Below are 20,803 nucleotides of genomic sequence, written 5' to 3' on the forward strand. Positions count from 1 at the left end.
ATGTTTCGTTATCATAACTTATATTTAAACTCGCAGATGTGGTTGGGCAAATCTGTTCTGTCCAAGGCTCTGCCCTTAGCAAAGAAACAACTCGAGTTGTTATCCGTCTCCTCATTGTTCCGTAAGAAACAATCAACACACAATTCCATTTATATTATTATCTATATTGTGCTAACATCAATAATCAAAAATATTTTCTACCCAAATTCTGTGGTCGTTTATTTATCTCGCTTACTTATCAAACTAATTTTACACAAACCTTTATTTTACAGCTTAAAATAAACCACAACAATCAAAACACCAAAACCTAGAATTCCAAAAAAGACGAATCATTAATGACCACCTCTCTTTTTTGTCTAATCTTAGAAATAAACTTCAAAACAAATATACCAAACCAATCACCTCAACTAAAACTCAACGATACATACATCGAGTCAGCTAAACAAATACAAACTACACGGCCAGCTATTTAACAATTTACAAACTTACTTTCGCAACGACACATACATCGAGTCAGCTAAACAAATACAAACTACACGGCCAACTATTTAACAATTTACAAACTTACTTTCGCAACGAAGAAGACGAAGACGACAACCAAGATCAGTGAAATTACCTAAACAAAAAAGCAGAGTAAGTTATGAACTCTGATAAATACAACTTACAATGATTTTTGTTTACATATTACCAATCAAATAAAAGATAAACAAACACAACCACAACAAGAGATACAAAAGACAATCCCGACAGACACAAATGCGGCAACAACAGCTCCACCTGCTCACTCCTCTTGTCTTATAAAAATAGCTTACATGCCCAATGTCAACAGGCCAATGCTATTGTCTTCTTATGAGAAATACATAAATTCGTTTTGAAACTCATTAAAGCCCAAATACTCAGAACTGTCACTCATTTTATAGTTATTTTTACAAGCCTCCATGTATTTGTTTTAAAGGTCCGGTAAGAACAACAAGTTTAAAAATAAAATAAAAACATATAACAAACATAATAAGGATAATAAAAATTATTACTTAATATACACAACTTACACAACTAAACTGGAGAAAAATATCCAGAAACAAAAGGTACTATCAACAACTTTAATATAATTTATGTATTCTAAACAGTACAAGAAACAAATTAAAAAGACAAACAAACAATAAGTCTCTGTGACACAGCAAATAACAACACGAACTATATCAATCACATTACTAACACAGTTTAGTCCTTCATAAGTGGAGAACAATGCATACACAGTTCATCATCACAACTCTAACCCTATAACAATGAAAAAAACTTGAAAAATAACTCAAAACGCAAAATTCACAACTACAATAACCCTAGCAAATATTAAGATGAAACAAGAACTCTATCCACAACTCTGCGTAAACGCAGGGCAATGCCTCCAGTAATTAAATAAATTAAGAGCGAATTGCACAGAAATTACATAAAGATTTGATAATTTGCGGAGATGGAAAAAACGAAAGCCCATACGTCAGGCCTATCTCCAGACACTGCGGAAACACCACGGGGACCCTACTCCTTGTTTCGTTCAGGTAAGAATAGAGTGAGAGTTTTCTAATTATTACATGCATGTAATCATTAATTAATATCTATATACAAAAAGTGTAAACATTCATGTAGCCTGAGCTGGTCTAATTATATCCATCCAAGGCTGACCAATACAGTAGCATTAAACAACGATACCTTATGGCTATTACACGAGTACGTATACCTTTTGGATATTGCAGCTGAGGATCCATTTCTGTTGTTTTTGCAAAACTGTTCTCTGCTCTTTTGCATATTTTCGGTTTTGACCCCTAACATTACAATAGTGAAGATTTCTCCTCATTTTTTTTGCCCAAAACTTCTGGTTGTGTACTCCAAACCTATGTGTATGCAAAATGTATATATGCAACTCCCAATGACGACTAAATGAAAGATTTAAACAATTAAATGACTACAATAGATGCTTAATCATATACAAAACACCTATATATAACTAATATTACTTAAAATAAATATTGTCAAAGATAAATATAGAATAGTCATATAATAATAATATTTTCTGCTAACAAACCTATTATCCGGCTTCTAAAATGTTTGTTGTAAAAAAGATAAGCTAAGATCTCTCAAATCATCTAAAACACTTGCTCCTTATATGTTTGTAAAAAACCTCCATCAGATATACACTCATAACTCAAAAAATTTGGCCAGATAAAACATTCTATTTTCAGCTAAGAACAATATTAGTTGTCAATAGGGTGTGATACAATTTTGTAGGATTGTTTATAGTAAATTTTTATTGGCTATTTTTATATTTAAATGTGTACATTTTTTTATGAGAAATTTTTAGAATAATATTTTCATATTAGTTGGTCAATCTAACATGTGAAATGCAGTCTTTTCTATGGAACATATGAAATGTTTATTGAGGCGACCGGTGTAGATTCAGTATGAAGGGTTTGGTTATAACCATTCCGTATGTACAATATTGTTATAGAGAATGTGCATTTAAAAAGAGGAAATTGACATTAATGTTAGGTGTATGGATTATTGGATGTACAAGCATTCATATATTCAGCTAAAATTAATAGAGATACTTACATGGGAAGACACATTTTGTCTTTTCTTTACTCACAAAGACACATTGTGTCTTTAACACACTTTATGTGTAGGGTCTTTCCATTTTGAGGCGAAAATGCCCCTTCTTGAAGCTAACGAGAAATTTGTTTGTTTTAAAAAAATAAACCAAACATAACTTGGACGTTTCTGGTTGTTTGCAATAAATGAACATTAATTTCATGGATAATCTATTGGTGGATATATGTTTTGGTAGACAAAAATCATGTGGATGTGTTTATGGTGGACAAATTGTTGTGCATAGGAAAATCATGTTAGAGTTCAGATTTAATGTCGATACGTTATCGTGGACATCGTATATTTGATTTACGAGCCTAAGTATCATGTACAAAATATTGAACAAATTGATATGGAAAAATGTTCTCCCAACACAATGTGCCTCTAAAGGTAATTGGTAACATAGACTGTGTCTTAGGGGATAAAATTTTCATGATTTTGATTATTTTGTTTCTTAAGTGCAGATGGCTGAGATGTGTTTGGTGATATGTAGAGAATGATTCTGTGGTTCCTGAGTCAAATGGAAGTTCATTGTGGACAAAAAAAAGATGCATGGACGGGAAATGTGTGGATGAGAGATGCGTGGACGGGAGACGCGTGGACATGAGATGCGTGGACGGGAGACGCGTGGAGCCACTTACACCACCACCGTAACTACCCTCACGTCTTACACCACAACCTCCATAACCACCACCGCCTCCACTGCGGTATCCATCGCTTCCTCCACCGTATCCACCACCATCTCCTCCACTCGAGTAGCCACCTCCACCAACCACCACCATTGTATCCACACTCACGTTACACACATACAGAATCAAGTGGTTTAAGAAGGGGGAGCTAACCTTCTATTTGGATTTTATCTGTCCAGATTTCCGAGGCTTGGATACAGAGATCGCTCACGATGAAAACGCGAAAACCCAAATACAGATTCGTAGAACAGATGAGCAATGGAAGAGACGTGGGTTCCGAAAGTTGATATTTGGATCCAATTTCAGGTTTTGATTTCTGGATCTAGAAACAATCGGGGAGAAAGAAATTAGGGTTCATCTCACCGGCGATGGATTTGTGAAGAAAGAAGAAGAGATAAGGTTTTGTAAAAAAGTTAAAAAGTTATCGATTTTGTAAAAAGATAAAATCAGATTTCGGTTTTGGTTAGGAATCTCTTTGGTTAGTTGGGTTGGGTAACGAGTTTGGTTAGTAGGATGAGATGTCTAGTTACTTGAAGATGTCACTTGGTTGAGGGTCATCTTAGTAAAACTAACATGATAAAGTGTGCTCAGTAAACAATGTGTCCTTTAGTTATATTGTAAACTCAACTTGTGTCTCTCAGGGTAAATATTTCAAATAATATTACCTATGATTTAAATAACTGTTGGCTGGATAAAGGTTTTTAAGTACAACTAACACTTTTATTAGCTGTCGTTTTAAAAATAGTACAAACTGGAAAATTCTCGAAAACAATAATAATACACTAATATTTACTATTATTATCATTTGTAGTCTGTTCACATAGCTTGCTAACAACGTTATCCATCCCGTCTAATAAAAAATATCTAACCGTCTATTATATTTGGTGCTCATATAGCTTGCTAACAAAATATGTAATCGTCTAATAAAATATGTAACTGTCGAATGACCCACTTGGCTAGATCGCACGATTGAAAGATTCCGGGTTGATTCGCGAGGATGTTTCTGTAAATCTAAAATGTTTGGGGTCAAATTGAAAAGAACCAGAACGTCAAGGACATGTCTTGCAAAAACATAGAAAGTCACCATTGGATAAATTAACCTTTCTCTTCGCTGGATCTGGAGCTTGATGAAGACCACAAGGATGAGCACGACGGCAAGGCTTGATTCCGAACATAACGATGTCAGTAGAGCAAGGCGACTAAAGATCGGTTGACGAAGGAGTACAATGTGTAAATCTCGCGACGTTCTCGAATTCGACGTAAGCAGAGGTGGAAGGTGAAGCACCACCGTGAATGGATAAGCTTGACGGTGATGACCTACATTCAGACGCGGCAATAGATAGAAAACAGAGGATTTTAGAAAGAAGAAGCAAGAAATAAACGGAACAAAAGTGGCATGAACAAACGTATATACGGAATCACGAGAGCCTTTAAACAATTTGAAACTGGGGTTATGACGGAGAAGACGAAGTAATTTTGGAACAATGAGCGATGAAATGGTATGAGAGAAACCATAGAGATTAGGCCTGGGATTATAAACCAAACCGAAATTTTTGAACCGAACCGAACCGATATTTAAATAGTTCGGTTTGAATTAAGATAAAGACATAAACCGATCGGCAATATATTTAATTGCATTCGGTTATCGGTTATTTTGGTTTGGTTCAATAAAACCGAACGGTTAACCGAACTTAAAAAAAAAAGCATTGTCACTTGTCTAAACCTAATTTACATTATATCCATTTCATTCTCTATAGCCTCTCTCCTCCTTCACGCCGTATCCTTCGCCGTGTCTCTATATTCACATCATCTCTTTCCATCTCTTTCATCATCTCATCTCATCCTCTGTATTCCTCTGTTGCTTCATTTTTTTTCTCTGGTTCGATTAACACATATCAAATTCTCTAAATCCATCTCCCACTTCTTTTTCCTCTAGGTTTCTTCCTTTTTTGTTAGTTTAACAATCTAACCTGTTAACTTGTATGGATATAAGGTACTTAACAAAATTTTGGAGTGAGTTTTGGTTTCTGGATGTTGATATTGATTTGGATGTTGATGAAGTTCGGCAACAAGATTTACAAACCGAATTAACCGGTTCCGAACCGAACCGAACTGAAGTTTTGTTTGGTTTAATTCGATAGTCTTTTCTGATTCCGAAGTAACCGAAGAAACATAACACCCGAGCCGATGAAACCGAACTCGCATGCCTAATAGAGATAATATTGAATAAAAAGTAACTCTCTCTCTCTCGCCTCATAAGTTTAATCGCACGTGTAGTAGAAGGTGTAGGGGTTTTGAATAGTGTAGGTCGTGTTATAGGAACTATATGGGTAAGATGGCCATTATGAAAGAACACATCAGCAAAAAAAGTTCAGTTCCATGACTACAAATTATGCTGATATCTTTGTACATGAGATGCAATTTCTCTTAAATAAATTAAAGTATAGATTTTCGGTTTTTGGACAGTTCCAAACCCAAACAAGCTTAAGCTCAAAACAATTAAAGTCCAAATAGACTAAATCCAAAAAACCCGATTTTTTGGGTTTATATAATTAAGTCCAAACCTGCTAATAAACAGAAACAATAACAAATGTGAAACCAACATAAAGCTCAGCCTTTAAAAAAGGTTTAAGATCCTACGAACGGAGCCTTATTGAGAATGTGATCACGATGGTCCTCCGAGAGCAAGGTAAGACCGAAACCTTAAATTTAATTTTATGTTTAGCCGAGCACATAAATTTTTACGTTCAGCAATTCATACACCATATATAATTTCTTTAGTCACAAATATTATCATACATAAATATAATTTAAGTTTTGTTTCGATGAAAAAATATAGCCGATAAATATAAAATTAAATATCAGCTAACATATAAAAATATCGAAATAATCAATGAATAATGATATTAACTTATAAATGATTCAGATACGTGAAAGTATAGCTATGCTACCATTAGTACCATACATATAATTTAACACTCGTATCAATAAATTAAATAATACTATAAAACGTCTCTCTGACGTATTATATCAGTTCTCTGGTCACATCTACAATTTTCACTAATTTCATTTCTTACTCATAGTTATTAAATAAAATACTGGTTAGTCTAATATTTAGTTTTTTTTTGGTACTATGTTAGGCCATCTTTATCCCAAGTTTCTAAAATGGTTTTACAAATAAAAAATAGTGGTGGGCTCCATAATTCAGCTAAAAATCGGTAACAAAAGTAACCAAATAAGGATCGACTTTTGTTGGTTTCATGTTGTTCACGGATCCCACTGACACATGGCGGTCCATGATTGGTTCATTTTTAATTTTTTTTTCGGACAAAAAAAAACAAAATTTTTTTTAAGAAACTCTAAAACTCACTATAGCGATAATCATGCTCTTAAGAATCTAATATTTAGTTATTAAACTTTTATGTTAACGGGTTAATTATCATATTATCCTTGCATGATGATGCGGATCTCAACGAGATAGTGAGACAAACCGGAAATTATAGTGTTAAAGATATTATTATTTAGTGATTATGTATGATGGATCTCATGACGATGGTAGAATAAATGAAAAAGAAGCACGTAAGAACATGATTATTGGGAGATTCTTAGGGCGATGTTCTTAGCGGAATATAAGAATCCGTCTCTTAACTTTTAACTAAAAAAACTAAGAACTGACTCTTAAATAGACAGATTTTTATATTCCGCTAAGAACCTCGCTTTAAGAACTTCATAATAATCATGCTCTAAGAAAATATAAAAAAGGGAAGGATACGATGAAGAAATAGAAGGTAAAGATAATTGAATAAAACCATCATTACATTTATGTCACCTCATAAACTTCCCACTTTTGACTTGTGCTATCAATAGGGGCAACGATGTCGATATCATTCTATGCTGTTATTGGATTGGGCTTTGGCACTACTTGTCTATTCTTGCTTTTTTGCAAATTTCAACTTATTATGTATTTTTATGCCAATTGCTGACTTGTATTTTAGTAGATAAGACCACCTCCATTGGGGGTCTCCTAAGGAGAGTTTCAAGCAAAAAGAAAAAAAAATAAATGAAAAAGGGGAAAAAAAAGAAAGAACCGGGTCTTTAAATGGGCTTTCTAGAATTGGTAAGGAACCCTAACGTGGCAGTCTCCTATTCGGCCACCCCTTAATGTCTCTCTCTCCTTGGACTCACGAAATCAGTCGGCTTCTTCCTCCTCCATTTTCTGTTGATTGATTTTGGAAACGACGAGTGGTTTCCGAGATGTTTATTCGTCGAGTGGGTCTGTGAATGTGATGATCGGAGTATCACCACCAGCTGAAGAAGGAGACGACAACGCCGCCGCCGCCGCTCTATCGTCGGAGGATTCTTATTCTCCCAACAAGTCAGTGAGAGTAGCAGAGCTCGACTTAGCTCTGGGTCTTAGCATTGGTAGGAATCACTCAAAGGTTCGGTTTTTTTTCATCTTTGGCTTCCTCGTCTTCTTCTCTGACGAGGACTTTATATGTATATGATTTGTCTCAGATTTGATTTTTTTAGACCTCTTTGTATGGTGAGATTGAGTTAATCAAATCATATAGATAGATAATATGCAATGTTTTGAATTATACTTGTGATCACATTTTTAATGTTGCAATGTGTCTTTTGGTAATGGGGTTATAAACGGAGTTTTCCACACACATTTTTCTGTAACAACAAGTCAGTTCTTTCATCCTTTTTTATTTTTTTACTTTCGTGGTGGATCGGTTCTGATTGATCAAATTTGTAGGATGCAAGGTAATTAGTGGAATCAAACATCATTTTCCTTGCTTGTTTTCTTCAGGTAATTAGTGGAATCAATCAGTGATCAAGCTGTGGGCTGGAGCCAGGGAACCCATTCTCTGTCAGAAACGGATTCACCATCATCAAAGCATCCCTGTTTCATTTGATTTGGGAAGAGGTTAGTATACTTTTCTTTTAAGAGAATGTAGGTATCGATTAGGTTTGGAATTAAATGGAATTTAGTGTTATGGTTTGTGTTAGTTGCGGTGAAGTGATTGGCATTAGTTTGAGTTGCGGTGAAGTGATTGCCATTAGTTTGTATCGTGTCCGAGTTAATGCTTTGTCGAGTCTGTAACATTGTGATCTTTCTCATTAAGTTTTATATGAAATTGTTTTGTCTTCTATGTAATAACATTGTGATCTTTCTCACTGTCTGCTCATGTTTCATATTTTTCATAATGTATCGAGTGGTGAGTCACCATAGAGTTCATATCTTTAACATATCTTTCATCTTTCTTAGAAAATGTTTCGTGCAACTTAAAAAAAATAAAATTTAAGAACCTCAATGAGGTTCTCCCATTGTAGGATAAGAAAATTAATTAGTCTAACAAGGGTTCTTAACTTTACAAATCACCAAAAAACTACTAATTTATTCATGAGAACCCATTAGGGTCTCTTACCAATGGACTTGCTCTAAGGTAGATATATTAAAAAGACTTTTCATATATAAATGGTAAATGGATTTAAGTTGGATTACAAGATCGATAGTGATGAAAGAAGTAGAAGAGATGCGAGAGCCATAGCGAGTGCAGGAAGAAGAAGAGGTGGAGTGAGCCGGGTTTTACTGTTAGGAGCTTTTTCATCAGTTGATAAGGGTCCAGGGATGTTGGGTGGAGTTCTAAATGTGACTGGAGGTAGTGGTGGTTCAGTGACATCATCAGCTGTGAAAGCCGGGTGTGGAGAATCATGAATCACGAATCCTAAGAGGCCAGCTGGCTTAACCAGAGGCATGTAAGGAGGGTGGTCTTTGCGGGTCAAGCACCGGTTCCCTGAGAAAGAAACTTTAAAACTTCATATCAGAGTTTTCAGACATTCTTTCAAATTTTCAAACTTACTTTTGTATCTCGCAGCAGTGAGAGGGAACTCAGTGATGGTTCCACTGACACCAGCTCCAGCAACATACGTGTTTATCTCAACGGTCGCATCAGAGAAGAAATCCCAAGGCTGAGAAACAAACTCATTCTGGAATGTTTTAACGTAAACCGGAAGATTAAACTTGTGCAGCTTCTCCACTAGATGAGTCTGTCCGGTGAGGAAGAAGTTTCTGGTCGAGTAGACCGATAGTCTGCTGACAACAACAGCGTCAGCGAACTTCTTAATCTCTTCGATCGCAGAGTCGACGATGTCGCCGACATTTTTTTCCACTTGGTAGACTATCTCGTATGGGCTCTGTTTCTTGAAGTCAACCAAGACTGGGCTGTTAGATGACTGAATCATAACCCGTTTGGTCGCGTTGATGTAACAGGCTTCTTTGAATGCGTATAAAACTTCTTTAACAACGTCTATCCCTTGCTTCTCTCTTAGGTATGCTACATTCTGAATGAAGCCAAAACATATATAGTCCTTAAGAAGAACATCACTTTCATTGCTAATGTTAGATTAAATTTAGAGTGATACTACCTCCACGCTGATCAACACACCAACTAGTGAGCTAGATTTATTCGCCAAGATCAGGAAGTCATAGAGTGAGACAATCTTCTCTGAACTTTTCTCTCTCGGGTTCCTAAACAAGTTAAATCCCAAGCTGTAGGGGTGGGTCATTGCAACTGCAAACAGATGATGTAAGAAACAAAAAAAAAACAAGAATCAAGACTTGGTAAGTAAGTTATATAGGAAACTTACGTCTCAGTGTCTTAATCTCAGTCCATCTCAGACTAAAGCTGTATAATCCAGCATGTGGGGCGATCTCAGGAACAGTTGATGAGCGGTTTATGAAAGGACTTTGGAAAACGTTGGTGCCCTCTAAAAGATTGCTTGAGTTTAAGCAAAACGGGATCCTGTGTGATGACATTTGAATCGCATAATCTATGATATCAGCACCGTCTTCGATAGCCTTTGAATAGGCCAAGTCAGAGCATCCAGGGTAGTCTCCACTTGCTCCATTTTTCGATATAACAAAAAAATCCCCTTGCGTTGAAGAAGCAGTACTTCCAAGATGGGAGAAACAGTCTGAGGAATAAGAAAAAGTTCAAAAAGAAATAAATGGTTTCACTTGTAGATGATGTGACATAGGCGAAGACATTTTACTTACCAACAGCCGAGGATGCGGTTAATGGAAAATCAGATACAACACCATCCACAGAGAAGTTCCCGTTGTCCATGAAAGATAAGTACTCAGCCAATGGAACATAACTATAGTTATATGCCAAATCAAAATCATTTGCAAAGCCTGAGGCATATACTTGTAACCCTTCTTTATGAGCATCTTGAACAAAGGTTGTATGGGGAAGCAAGTACTGGTCTTCGTCGACCGGCCATATGTAAGACTTGGGAACAAGAACGCCTGAAGCAAACATGTTGATGAATGTTAAGTTTGTCATCAGAGATCCATAGGTTTGATTAGTTGACACCTCAACCTCATCTTTCTCAAGGAATCTGAACACAAACTTTGGCCCGGTTTTACCAAACCGGCTACCGATGTCCCGGAAGAACTTCAATTCAGGGTAAGAGAGGTAGTCGATGATCACAGTTTGGGAAACTGATAGCAGAAATCTGCTCATGCTTAGATTGTGTTGCGCATAGAACGCATCGTGCTGAGTGAGAAAAAAAGGCAGCCGTGTTAGAGTGATCTGAGACATATATTTCATTAAAACAACAAGCATATATATATATAAAAAAAAAAAAGCCAACCAGCATACTGTCACAAAAATTACCTGAACATTAAGCCAAAACCCCGCAGGTTTGAAATAATGTTCTATGTTCTCAATTGGTGAAATAATGTTTCTGTTGTCATCGAATGCCGGTGACCGTGACAATATCCCTCGGATCACTGCCACAGTTTGAAAAATAGATTTGTAAGAATAAATACAAAGAAAATTTTGTTCCTTCAATGCACCAAACTTACAGAACACGCTTTTGAGATCCTTGGAGGTGAAGTCAATGGTGAACCAGTCCTGAGTAGGGACTCCGTTAAGAAGGTAAGAGTTTTTCCGTTTAGGGTAAGCATCTTGGACGTTAGAATCTTTGTACATGGTCACGTCAGGGAAGCAAATCCCAACTCCATCCTTTGTAAGTTGCACATCACACCACAAGACAGCATCGGGAACACTTGTAGCCGACACAAAACTGTAAGCAGTTACGCTTGAATCTGGAAACATCCCAGAAAACCCACCACGTGCAATGATAAGAGGAGCCTCTCCTACCCAAACCAAAAAATCAACAAGGGAGATAAGTAAAGTCACTTTCACTTCGTTTGGTTCTGTTTTGAGAAAGTGAAGGAGATGAAGAGATAGAGGAGTTTACGTACCAGTGAGTGTCTGCCATGGAGATTTAGATCTTTGAGCAAGGAGTTGAGTAGATAGAAACTGGCTCAAGATGAGAACATAGAGTAGTAGAAACTTGGAAGCTCGAAGCCTAAACATCGATGGATTATCTTGCATGTATGTGATCATCGGTGAAGCTGAGTTATCCCTGCCAGAGACTTCACCAACTTTGTTCTTCCCGGTGCGAGAAGAGTGAGTGAGAAGAGAGAGAGCAGAGAGCTTTTATGGGGTTTGTGGGATTTTCTAGTAGTTTTATGATCGTTGATTAATTGAAGGGCAATTGACGATAGAAATATTATTTAGGTGATCGATCACTTTCTTTATATCCCGAAAGTAACCTATAAGATAGATTGTCCAAATATGACTTCCCTATACTACAAAGCCCATATTCTATGTAGCTGTCTATATATATCACATCTCGCTCTCCCTCTCCATCTCTCCGTATCCTGATAAAAAAAAAACGTATTTAAGTTATGGGATTTGGGTTTAGAGTTTAAATTTACGGTCTAGGATTTAGATTTAGAATTTAGGTTTAAGATTTAGGGTTTGGATTTAGGGTTAAGATTTAGATTTTAAATAACTAATATGTATGTGTGAGTCTTAATCAGATAGTAAAAATTAAATTGGATGCAAAATCAAATAACATGAATACTACAAACTTAAAAAGTTCTCGTGTTACTCAGATTAAAAACATATATTTAACAAATGATTATAAATCCATCTTTACATGTATCTAACAAAAAAATATACTGTATACCCGGTAATAGTAATTCACAACCAAATTAAAATGGATTATAAATAAATAGAAATCGGTTACCGAATAAAATTGGTTTACAAATTGAATTCAGTTTAAGTTCCGTATTAAATGCGTTGTTCGAAACTATGTTTCTGAAAAATCCACGAACTACAGTTTTATGAGATCAAAAATCTTTGTTCAATAGAGTACTCTAAATAAAACCCATAAACTATGATTTTCTCATATCACGAAAATAACAACACTGTACATTAAAATAAAAGAACTGATTATTACATCTATAGCTAGACGCTCTCACCCAAACACGAAAAAGGGAAATGATTGTAAACCACAACGTTGGTTTCGTCTGACCTCACCTGACACTAATGTATCTCTCTATGATTTGCCTACTGACACATATATACAGGTTTGCAGGCCTATCTAATACTACACCCTAGTTAATTTTGGACAGAAAGGTAACTTCGAGTGATCACTTACCCGGTTATGCAAATACCAACTTCTTTGTCCAACTACCTAATTACCGAACCTTTTATGGTTATTCAGCTAAATAGCCCTCTCTTTTTTTCTTTTGATCAACTACACATTTGTTTCTCACGCGCCATATTTTGATGCTTTATTCAACTGCAAGTGGGAATATTATTAACTCCAAGACGTCCCTTTTATCTGACACACCATGACACATCCCTATAATCTAAGTCCAGCTCTGCAGACCTATTAACAGCAGTTGCACATCAGTAAAGGACAACTCGGTAACTTCCCTTACCTTCGTTTATCCACGCAGCTAATTTACTTTTTTTTTTTTTTTCATGAACTCCCACTTCAAGAAAACAACGATATACTGAGGGAAAAAATCGTCGATATGTCGTCGGAATAACGTTATTCCGGCGACATACCGACGAAACAAACCCTCAGAAATAACTCTTCGGAAATTCTTTTTTCCTCGTAAATCCCTCGGAATTTTCCGACGGAATTCCGAGGAAACTCCGAGGACCACCAGTTCGTCGGAAAGCTCCTCGAAATATACCGAGGGAGAACTTCCTCGGAATTGACCTCGGAGGTTCCGACGAAATGTTCCTCGGAATTTTAATCGGGAATTTCCGAGGAAATGAACCCTCGAAAAATTCCGAGGAACAAGTCCCTCGGTATATTCCGAAGAATGAGTCCCTCGGTATATTCCGAGGAACATGTCCCTCGGTATATTCCGAGGAACATGTCCCTCGGTATATTCCGAGGGTTCATTTCCTCGGAATTTGAACCCTCAGAAAATTCCGAGGAACAAGTCCCTCGGTATATTCCGAGGGTTTATTTCCTCGGAATTTTAAAAAAATTAATTTAAAAAAAAAAAAAAAAATTTGAAATTTAAATTCGAAAATATAAAATTAAAATTAAAATTAAAATCCTATTAGTTAATATTCAAAGTTGTACAAATAAAAATAAAACATTCCGAGTTTTTGAAAAAAAAAAAAACTACGGGTCTTGCACGTCCGGGAACACCTCGTTCGGGTACATCTTCTGCATCATCTCCATCATTTGCTGGTTTAACCTCCTCTGTGTCTCATAGCCCGCCTGTTGAGCCGTCATCTGGGTCTCCAACAAAGATATGCGATCATCCTTGTCCTTCAACTGAGCCGTAAGTACTTCTGGATCAACAAAGGACGGTGGTGCAGAAGAAGGAGGAACCGACCGGGTGCGACGACCCAAACCGACCAAACGTCCCTTCTTCTTTGGAACCTACTGAAATAGAAAATAGCCAAATTTAAATCAAGAAATAAATGAATTGAACTTTAAAAAAAAAGAACTTACGGATTCAACGATTTCGTTGATTCGAAACCGGGACAAGTTGGTCGAAGCCGTCGAAGCGTCATCCTCGGTTTGAAGCCGAGACACTTCGTCTTGCACCTGAGTTTGGACCAGGGTGACCGCTTCCCTCACAAGACCGTCATCAATCTGGCCGGTCTTCTTGTTGGTGTACGCCCTCTTCATTAGGGCGAGATCATCAACCGGCTCGCCATCATTTTCTTCTGCCTTGAAAAAAACATAAATTAAAGAAACATTAGAAATTAGAAGAAATGCATAAAAAAATAAAATTTCAAAACTTAAATAATTGAAGAAAAAGCGATTGAACTTACCTTGCGATCTCCCAGAGAGGCAATAGATTGAGCACCCAAGTTATGCTTGAAGATGCCCCTCTCTTTACGGTCGCTCCTGCGGTTGGTGGAGTTGGTGGAAGAAGTTTCTTTCGTCTCTTCCTTATCCCAATGCACACACAACTCCTTCCAGACCGTGTTGTTTATCGACTTTGAGACCTTTTAATAAAAATAAAAAGAAAATAGTTTAATAAATTAAAAAATAGTTTAACAAATTAAAAAATAGTTTAATAAATTAAAAAATTGTTTAATAAATTAAAAAAAAACCTTGTTGATTTTCCACTTCTTCTTCCACTCGTGGATCTGCTTCCCATAGTTGTCCATAAATTATGGACGAAGTGGTGATAGATAAAGAGCGTCTCATCGGAATTCCAGTTGAATTTTTGCTGAAAAAAAAAATAATTAGTAGAAAATTTATATTAAAGACTAAAAATATAAGTAAAAAATAAGAATACTTACCGCAAACTGACGAAACCGCAGATGCTGCTTGTCGGTAGGGAAGTCAGTGAAAGTCGGATGTCCCTTGTCGAGGGCCGAGTACATCATAAGGTTGATCCATGCGCTGATCCCGTTCCTGGATCGGTTGAACCTAATAAAAAGAACAAACGGTTAATAATGAATCAAATTTTAATGAAAAAAAAATATGTTTAATTACCATGTTTGACCACGTCCATGTGGATACGGAGTGAGATAGGGAAGAAGGTCACGACAGGGCTGCCGAACCAACTCCGCAACACTCATCACTCCCGGAGGATCCGGAGGAGCAGAAGCAGGTGCAGCAGCGGGAGCGAGAGGAGCAGGATCGGATGCAGCAGAGGGAGATGTATGGTAGGAGCTGTGGGGCGAAGGGGAATCCTGAAAATTGCTGGAATCCCGAGACTGGCTCTCCGTACCACCACGACCACGACGCTGTCGAGGCCGGATCTGATCATCATGAGACCTGTAAATTAAAAAAAATATATTTAATAAATATAGAAATATATAATTAAATTTTTTTTAAAAACAAAAAATCCCAAATAATAGTTTTTAATCAGAAAAAAGTTTTATAGATATTAAAAATGTTTAATAAATATATAAAAATAGTTCTAATAAACAAAAAATAGTTTTAATAAATAAAATAGTTTAATAATTACAAATAATAGTTTAATAATATTAAAAATATTTAATAAATATAGAAATTTATATTATATATATATATATATATATATATATATTTGTTTTTTTTAAATCCCAAATAATAGTTTTTAATCACAAAAACAGTTTTATAGATATTAAAAATGTTTAATAAATATATAAAAATAGTTCTAATAAACAAAAAATAGTTTTAATAAACAAAAAATAGTTTAATAATTACAAAAAATAGTTTTAATAATATTAAAAAAATTTAATAAATATAGAAATTTATATTATATATATATATATATTTTTTTTTTTAAATCCCAAATAATAGTTTTTAATCACAAAAAAAGTTTTATAGATATTAAAAATGTTTAATAAATATATACAAATAGTTCTAATAAACAAAAAATAGTTTTAATAAATAAAAAAAAGTTTAATAATTACAAAAAATAGTTTCAATAATATTAAAAATGTTTAATAAATATAGAAATTTATATTATATATATATATATTTTTTTTAAAAAAAATCCCAAATAATAGTTTTTAATCACAGAAAAAGTTTTATAGATATTAAAAATGTTTTGTAAAATCCAAAAAATTGAATTTATATACAAAAAACGTTTTGTAAAATACAAAAATCAAATTTATACACAAAAATCGAATTTATAAATACAAAAAAATAAAAAATTTATAAAAAAATTCTAAATCAATTCAACAAAACAAATTATTCAACCAAATCACAATTCTAAACCTATTATACAACCAAATCACAATCCTAACCAATCACCCTAACAAAAATCTATCAAATCTACACAAAAACCTAACAAATAGAACCTAAGAGAGTGGGATAGGGTCCTTACATGATTTGTGTAAGAGAAGGGGGAGATCGCCGGAGATATCGTCGGAGAGAAGGGGGAGATCGCCGGAGAGGAGGGAGAGGAGCCGCGCAGAGGAAGAAGAGAGAAATAGGGAAGAAGAAGCGGCTCGTGGTTATAAAACCTAGGGTCCGACGGATAGTTTCCGTTGGAATTTCCTCGGAATTCCGATTTCAATTTTCGCTAAATATTGCCCGGTTAAATGAAAATATTCCGAGGAAATTCCGACGGATACATAAATATCCGTCGGAATATTCCGAGGAACTAGTGTTTGGGGTTTCAAAACATCGATTTTTTTTGCCGTATTTCATTTCTTATACAATTGTAATGCATACCATTGAGGATTCTTTGTATAGATGATCATAAACCATGAAATAACAAAATTTCAAAACGAATTGTAAGTATTTCCTTTACCGTTCATTAAAGTGTATAAGTGTTTCTCTTATGTTGTGGGAATTTCGTTCATACAATCGGAAAAGTGTTTATTATAGGGTAAGGAACAAATTTTTGACTTCATAATCAGTATAAGACACTTAATAAGGGTTATATAAGTGTTAGCGGTCCTTTGGTTTTCTGCTAAGTCGTCCAACGTCTGTGAAAATGTCTGGAACCGTAACATGATATGTTGCCCGTTCGCCTCTATCATCATGCCGAGCAGGTCTTCTGTTTTTGGTCTGAACTTCTGCTGGAAAGTAGTACTCGGCAAAGTTTGAAGTTTCTTCATTGATCATCTGTGCGACTATAGAACCTTCCACCCTACTTAAATTTTTCACCATCTTCTTCAAATGAAACATATACCGCTCATACAGATACATCCATCTATACTGCACAGGACCACCAAGTTCCAATTCTCTTGCCAAGTGAATAACATGATGCTCCATAACATCAAAAAATGAGGGAGGAAATATCTTCTCAAGGTTGCACTGAATCACGGCTATGTTAGTCTTCAAATTTTCAATACCTTCAAGAGTCACTGATCTCGTGCATAAATCGCGGAAGAAACCACTTATCCCTGCAATTGCTTCATGAACATTTCGTGGTAATAGTTCTTTGAACGCAAACGAAAGGAGGCGCTGCATCATTACATGGCAATCGTGGCTTTTCAAGCCAGTAAACTTTCCTTCCTTTTTGTCGATACATTTACGCAAATTAGATGCGTAACCGTCTGGAAATTCCACATCGTTTGAAATCCAATCAAAGAACGCATCTTTTCCCTCTGCATCAAGTAGGTATATGGTAAAAGGAGCCCTACCATTCTCATCAACATGAAGTTCTGAACGAGCACATATATCGACTAAATCCAGTCTTGACTTCAAATTATCCTTTGTTTTACCTTGAACATTAAGGATCGTGTTCATGAGATTGTCAAAAAAGTTCTTCTCAATATGCATGACATCTAAATTATGCCTTAGCAGATGATCCTACCAGTATGGCAGATCCCAGAAAATACTTTTTTGTGCCAGTTATGTAGGTCTCCAACAGCATCTACCGGAAAACGCTCATGTCCACCGACGTCTGGCGTCCTTTCTGCACCAAAATCTCTTAGTTGTGTCTTCAAATCTTTCCCACAAATTTTCGGAGGTGGACTGTCAAACACTCTCTTGTTCTTCGTAAACAAATTCCTACTCCTACGATATGGATGATCAGGTGGTAGGAATCTCCTGTGACAGTCAAACCAACACGTTTTCCTTCCGTGTTTTAGTTGGAAAGCATCAGTGTTATCTTGACAATATGGACATGATAGCCTTCCATGCGTTGTCCATCCAGATAACATACCATATGCTGGAAAATCACTTATTGTCCACATTAGTACTGCCCGCATTTGAAAGTTTTCTTTACACGAAACATCGAATGTTTCAGTTCCTTGAGCCCATAGTTGTTGCAACTCATATATTAGTGGCTCAAGAAACACATCAAGTGATCTCTTAGGATGCTCTGGTCCGGGAACGAGAATCGAGAGAAACAAAAACTATCGTCGCAAGCACAAGTTTGGGGGTAGGTTGTATGGTGTAAGAATGACTGGCCATAGAGAATATTGTCTTCCACTCTTGCCAAACGGGCTGAAACCATCAGTACATAATCCAAGGTAGACATTTCTTCTCTCATACGCAAACTCGGGATACTTTGATTGGAAATGCTTCCACGCTTTTGCATCTAAAGGATGTCTGATCTCACCATCTGTTGAGTGCTCCGCATGCCATCTCATTGGTTGCACTGTGCGTTCAGACAGATACAACCTCTGCAACCTTTCCGTCAAAGGCAAATACCACATCCTTTTATATGGCACTGGAACTCTTCCACTCGTATCTTTATAACGAGGCTTTCCACAAAATTTGCATGTAACCCTCTATTCATCCACCCTCCGATAAATCATGCAGTTGTCGATGCATACATCTATTACCTGATACGATAAACCAAGACCAACTATGAGTTTCTGAACCTCATAGTATGAACCAGGAGCTACATTATCCTCGGATAGAATACCTTTTACAAAATCAGCAATCGCATCCACACAGTCTTCAGCCAAATTATAATCTATTTTAATGCCCATCAATCTTGTAGCAGATGATAAAGCTGAATGACCATCTCTGCAACCTTCGTACAATGGTTGCTTTCCAGCATCCAACATATCATAAAATCTCCTAGCTTGTGCATTGGGTAAATCTTCCTCTCTAAAATGATCATTTACCATCTCCTCAGTACCTACACCATAATCTACATCCGTTCTAATTGGTTCTTCTAATCTAACCGCTGGCTGAGGTTCGCTAGTACTACCATGTTCATAATCAGTTTTCCCATGATGATACCAAATTTTGTAACTTCGTGTAAACCCACTCAAATATAGATGAGTCCAAACATCCCACTCTTTAATAACCTTTCTATTTTTACAATTAGAGCAAAGACATCTTAACATACCTGTTTTTGCTTCCGATTGTCGGTGAACTAACCCCATGAATTCGGTTATACCTCGTTGGTATTCTTCCGTAAGCAATCTCGTGTTCGGATCCAAATGAGGTCGATCGATCCAAGAACAAAAATAATTTGAAGAAGACATGTTTTTTATGAATCAAATTCGTGTGTAAAGAGAGTAAGAGGGAGGATGAAGATATGGAGTGAATGAAGAGGAAGAGGGGTGCTTGTTTTTATAGTTGAAATCCTGCCGACAGACCGAGGAAATTCCGAAGGAATTCCGACGGAAACGGCTAGTTCGTCGTAATTTCCTCGGAATTTCCTCGGAATTTTTAAAATCCCCCAACGGCTCTCTAACGGCTATAATATATCCTCGTAATTCATCGGTTTTTTCCGAGGAATACGTTTTTCCTCGGTATTCCATAAGAATATTCTGACGAATTTATATTTCCTCGGAATTCCGTCGGTATATTCCGAGGAAACCAAATTTTGGGTTTCCTCGGAATATCCTCGGAAATTCCGAGGATTTCATTTTCCGTCGGAATGTCTGTCAGAATACCGTTGTTTTCTTGTAGTGTCCTAGTTATCTTTCTATTCGTGTATTTCCATCCAAATAGGCCTTAATTGAATTGGGAAAACAAAAAAAATTCATTTTCTATACTCCTTTCCATTTCAACTTTAAAAAATATCAAATTTCACTGAAGCCCAAACATCGATGGATTATCTTGCATGTATGTGATCATCAGTGAAGCTGAGTTATCCCTGCCGGAGACTTCACTAACTTTGTTCTTCCCGGTGTTAGAAGAGTGAGAGAGCAGAGAGCTTTTATGGGGTTTGTGGGATTTTCTTGTAAGTTTTATGATCGTTGATTAATTGAATTGGGAAAACCAAAAAAATTCATTTTCTATACTGCTTTCCATTTACACTTTACAAAATATCAAATTTAACTAATTATTTGGCAAGCAAAAAAAAAACTCAATTTCTTATACAAAATCTATCTTTGTATGTCTTCGCATAAATTAGTGTTGGGAGTAAAATTACTGGGAATTGCAACATAACTTTAATTACTTAAAATTCTAATATCTAGTCAATAAAAGTTATTATTACATCAAAAATGTGTAATTTTGATATTTGATTGTTTCATCCCCTGTTCGAAAACGCGCTAGGCGCTAGTCGGACGGTCGGGTTGGGCCTAGCGCCTAAAAAGAAAATCGAGGATTAATCGGAAATTATGAGGGACAGAATTTTTAGATGGTTTACTATGTTATAAAACATGTTAATCTTTAATTGTGTATAACATTAATACATTTTCATGTTTAAGATTGTATAAAACACACAAATAGAATATATAAACTTAATTTAGTGTAATTTTCAT

General features: G+C 35.9%; 1 protein-coding gene and 2 long non-coding RNA genes across 3 annotated transcripts; 1 reads left to right on the forward strand and 2 right to left on the reverse strand.

Moving 5' to 3' along the window:
* Nucleotides 1-1,407: 1,407 nt before the first annotated feature.
* On the reverse strand, nt 1,408-6,684 carry LOC125592848. The gene is made up of 2 exons (XR_007328537.1): nt 4,430-6,684; nt 1,408-4,340 (listed from the first exon to the last, which is right to left on the reverse strand). It is a non-coding gene; the product is annotated as an uncharacterized LOC125592848 (long non-coding RNA).
* A 139-nt stretch (nt 6,685-6,823) lies between these two features.
* Nucleotides 6,824-8,586, forward strand: LOC111210088. The gene is made up of 2 exons (XR_002661537.2): nt 6,824-7,768; nt 8,143-8,586. It is a non-coding gene; the product is annotated as an uncharacterized LOC111210088 (long non-coding RNA).
* Nucleotides 8,418-12,024, reverse strand: LOC106448389 (glycerophosphodiester phosphodiesterase GDPDL4-like). The gene is made up of 8 exons (XM_013890278.3): nt 11,608-12,024; nt 11,206-11,499; nt 11,015-11,130; nt 10,393-10,894; nt 9,984-10,310; nt 9,762-9,907; nt 9,197-9,677; nt 8,418-9,130 (listed from the first exon to the last, which is right to left on the reverse strand). Exons 1-8 carry the CDS (start codon nt 11,750-11,752, stop codon nt 8,835-8,837), a joined length of 2,307 nt encoding a protein of 768 aa, XP_013745732.2. The 5' UTR covers nt 11,753-12,024; the 3' UTR covers nt 8,418-8,834.
* Between the last annotated feature and the right edge of the window lie 8,779 nt (nt 12,025-20,803).

Source organism: Brassica napus, chromosome C9 (genome assembly GCF_020379485.1).
Source record: "Brassica napus cultivar Da-Ae chromosome C9, Da-Ae, whole genome shotgun sequence".
Taxonomy (NCBI): domain Eukaryota; kingdom Viridiplantae; phylum Streptophyta; class Magnoliopsida; order Brassicales; family Brassicaceae; genus Brassica; species Brassica napus.